The sequence below is a fragment of the Aegilops tauschii genome, chromosome 2, assembly GCF_002575655.3.
Source record: "Aegilops tauschii subsp. strangulata cultivar AL8/78 chromosome 2, Aet v6.0, whole genome shotgun sequence".
In the NCBI taxonomy this organism is placed as follows: Eukaryota; Viridiplantae; Streptophyta; class Magnoliopsida; order Poales; family Poaceae; genus Aegilops; species Aegilops tauschii.
In genome coordinates this window covers 558,043,466-558,047,041 of record NC_053036.3, presented here as the reverse complement: position 1 = coordinate 558,047,041, position 3,576 = coordinate 558,043,466, and the positions used below count along the sequence as shown (strand labels likewise).

Here is a 3,576-nt window from a genome sequence, read left to right as displayed (position 1 = left end):
TGGCAACTGGAGAAATATCCGGGCGTACGAGAGCAATCCAGACCCAATCCACGTCCGTGGGTGGACCGCGCGTGCGAGCGTAGATCCTGACCTAACCCCACGGTGACCGCCGCCGCCGCCGCAGGTGACTGGATTTGCTGCTACCCGAAGCGGCCGTCCGATGAAGGCGCCCGGCCAACCCACGCCGCCGTGGACGGCGCGCACGGACGGACCGGCGGCGAGACGAGAGGGGCAGAGCGCAATGGCACGCGTGCGGCAACCAGATCGTCCATGCCCGTGCGTGCGTGTGATGGGCACGCGAGCGGCGGGGTGGTGAGTGGTGGGTGGGCGTGGCAACGTCAGTCACGCGTGGGGCGGCGGGCTGGCCAACATTTTCAATTTCCCAGGCGTCGCCGCGAGTGCGCGGCGCGTGCCTGCATGCCTGTGCCACGGCACCGCACGCCTAGGTCTTCCGGCCATGATTCGCCCATAGACCAGCCCTTGTACCACTTGCGTACAGTGAAGAAACAAGAGCGTTGGATCGATCTAGGTCGAGGACGAGGAGGATGGCCTACACGTACGGTACGGGAGCCGAGACGAGATCCAGAGAGAGAGCGAGCGAGCGAGCCCCACTCCGCCGTCGTGTGGCGCGCCGTGCCGCACACATGCCAGGAGAAAATGGACGGCCCGCATCCTTCCCGGCCGGCGTCGTAGGCCGACCTTTCCCTAGATGCGTATGCATGGGAGACGAGACCAAGTTATCTACGAGCTCGCTCGACTCCACGCACGTGGCCCTGCCAGTACACGTAGTACAGCATCATTGGTATTTTCGTACGACCGATCTCAACCCTAGATCGATCCATCCATCGTATTTATTGCTACTGCCACAGACAGGGGCACACAGAGGAGCGGCAGGCCTGCCGCCCGCGTTGAATGGCGGGCGGGGGTTGGGCTGGGCAGAGGGGTCCTGGCTCTTCCGTATGGGCGGGGAGCAACGGTCCAGCGACGACGATGGCGACCACGTCGGCATCGCCCGGCCGCTTTCATGAATGGCGGGTCAAGCAAGTTAGCCGGCAGGCCGGCCGGCCCGGTGCAGCTGACGGTGCCACAGTGCCCCACTGCCTCGCCACCGTCTCCTCCAAATCCGCAGAGATTTTTCTAGCACCGGCACAGCACCCTCTCAGGCTCACTCGCAGTCATAGGTGTCCCTGCATTGCAGTAAATTCAAGCATTTGCTGATGATACGTACAGAGGGAAACGGTGAAGAAGAACAACTCAAAGCAAGCAAGCAAACAAGCATGGTGACATTGAGGAAGGCCGTCAGGAGCAGCAAGCATTCTGAGCGTTATTACAGGACGAATATCAACACCAGTCTCGCTACCATTCCCCATCTGTGATAGTATACATATATGTACATCTACCATATCAAACACACCTAATAAGAACAACAAAGTTGCAAAACTTAGTACCGCTAGCTACCACAAGAGTAAAAACTACGGCTACTACCTCCCGCCGTTCCGGGGAGACACAACACTCAAACCCTTCCTTCCTGTTACCAGCACAGTAACTGTGTTTTGTAGTGACTATGAAGTACGTAGTAGTAGTAAGATGCCGCATTGCGTTGCACCGGCCTCCTCGTCCAGAAGCGCAGAGGTGCGGCAATGGCGGCTCGTTATTTTCCTTCTCCTTGGTGTATAGAACAGGACAGAACAGAAGAGAAAAACTCTAGAGGTAGGTATGGATGGATGTGTATGCTACAGTGGGTACCGGCGAGGGAGGTGTGGGCGGGCGATGCGATGCGATGCTCTAGAACTCCACGATGAGGCTGCCGAAGGGCGAGCGGTGCGGGATGCCCTTGCGCCGCTTGGCGGAGCGGTAGCTGTTGGCGGTGGCCGGCGGGGTCGACGGGGAGAAGCTCTGCACCACGCTGCTCTTGTCGCTCCCGCCGCTGGTGATGGTGGACGAGTCGTCCGAGTCCGACGCCGCCGCCTTCTTCAGCTTCAGCTTCATCTTCTTGCCGCCGGCGTGCCTCTTCCGGCCGCGGAACTCGCCGGAGGTGCCTACGATCTGCGCGTCCATACGTATAAACAACCAAATCACAATGCCGCTCCAGAGCACGCCCCGTCCAGGCGAGCTGAACTGAACTTAACCGAAGGAATCTAGTAGGGGCGTTGACCGACCCGGCGGTGCAGCGCCATTAGTGGAAGCTACGTACCTTGCATCCGAGGGAGCAGAAGCGGAAGGTGTCGAGGAGGCTGCGCTCGCAGACGTCGCAGGTGTTGGTGACGCCCTTGCCGGGCCTGGGCTGCGGGCGCTCGTTGAGGAACACCACGCGCGCGCTGTTGATGATGTAGGTCTGCACGCCGGTGATGTCCAGCACCTTCTGGATCTCCGACACGCGGATCACGTCGTGGTACGAGGACCTCCTTATCTGCAATGGAACAACACCAACGAGCATCGTTAGAGATATAAGCTAGCTAGGAGATGGAACATGGGGGCAGCTCAAGGAAGGAAGTTAGTTAGGCGGGTTCTTGGATGCGTGTGGGGGAAGAGAGGCCGTTGGGGGCTGGAGGACACAGCAACAACTGCAAATCTAGCAGCTCGGAGAGGGACTCTTTCGGTTGTGTGCTCCTCCAAGTTCCAACGGAAACGGAACAGGGGAGGGAAGGGAAGGGAGCATCTTCTTCTTCTCCGGCTCCGACGAATCCAATGCGGAGAGGGGGAAGAAATGGTCTACTAGTGCGTACCTGGATGGCGTGGTGGCCGTGGTGGTAGGCGAGGCACTGGGAGCAGAGCGCGCCGTTGACGCAGTCGAGGCAGTACATGTTGCACTCGCACTTGTGGGCGTCGGCGTGCATCTTGCATTGCCCGAAGAAGCTGGTCGCCAGCAGCGGCTTGAGCCACGGCGGCCACCGCTGGTTCTCCGCCTCGTCGCACTCGCCTCCGCCCTGCCGCATTCCATCCGAAACCACGCCATTAGCCAGAGAACCAAGCAATAAAACCGACGAACAGAGCATTTAATCGCACAGAGAGGAAAAGGCGAACAGGGGAAGCAGAGATTTGGACGCTACCATGTGGCCGCCTCTGGCGGTGTTGATCCTGAGCAGCAGCGGCGCCTCGTCGTGGAATGCCATTTCGGTGCCGAACCAAACACGGCAAGCGGCAGAGGAAGGAGGAGGAGGCGGGGGGAGAGCAGAGGATTTGCTTGGGAGGGAAAGAGGAGAAAGGGGGAGGGGGGCTTTGGAGGGAGGAAGCGGAGGCGGAGGAAAGCCGAGGAGGCCTTTGTAGACCGGGAGGGGAGAAAGGTCGCGAGTGTCACAGCACTGGGTAGACAATGGTGGTGGTGGTGGTGTAACCAAACCAGCAGGGGAGGATGCTTTCAGGGGCGCGTTTGTTCCGTAGCGCCCGTGCTTATCCGCTCCCGCCCACCCGGGTCCGGGTCCCGTGGCGTCGCCGGCCAACCCGGCTTGGACTTTTGGGCCCTCCTCTCCTCCATTGCTTCGTGGCGACTCACCCGGTGGCCAGGCCGTGTTGTCCTGTCGAGAGGGACTCGCACCGGTGCAACAGTTGCGGCAGGCCATTGGTGGCAGCGGCAGC

At 60.5% G+C, this 3,576-nt stretch overlaps 1 protein-coding gene across 1 annotated transcript; it reads right to left on the bottom strand.

Moving 5' to 3' along the window:
- Nucleotides 1-805: 805 nt before the first annotated feature.
- LOC109749863 (protein RGF1 INDUCIBLE TRANSCRIPTION FACTOR 1) lies at nucleotides 806-3,333 on the bottom strand. Its single transcript, XM_040399717.3, has 5 exons — nucleotides 3,051-3,333; nucleotides 2,727-2,927; nucleotides 2,195-2,410; nucleotides 1,747-2,046; nucleotides 806-1,187 (listed from the first exon to the last, which is right to left on the bottom strand). The coding sequence occupies exons 1-4, from the start codon at nucleotides 3,111-3,113 to the stop codon at nucleotides 1,786-1,788; spliced, it is 741 nt and encodes a 246-aa protein (XP_040255651.1). The 5' UTR covers nucleotides 3,114-3,333; the 3' UTR covers nucleotides 806-1,187; nucleotides 1,747-1,785.
- Between the last annotated feature and the right edge of the window lie 243 nt (nucleotides 3,334-3,576).

Excerpts from the sequence above, each read along its gene's own strand:
- LOC109749863 (XM_040399717.3), bottom strand. The coding sequence starts at position 3,113 with ATGGCATTCCACGACGAGGCGCCGCTGCTGCTCAGGATCAACACCGCC. Across the intron at positions 2,928-3,050 it reads CCGCCAGAGGCGGCCACATG|GGCGGAGGCGAGTGCGACGA; the intron begins GTAGCGTCCAAA and ends GGAATGCGGCAG. Across the intron at positions 2,411-2,726 it reads ACGGCCACCACGCCATCCAG|ATAAGGAGGTCCTCGTACCA; the intron begins GTACGCACTAGT and ends GTTCCATTGCAG.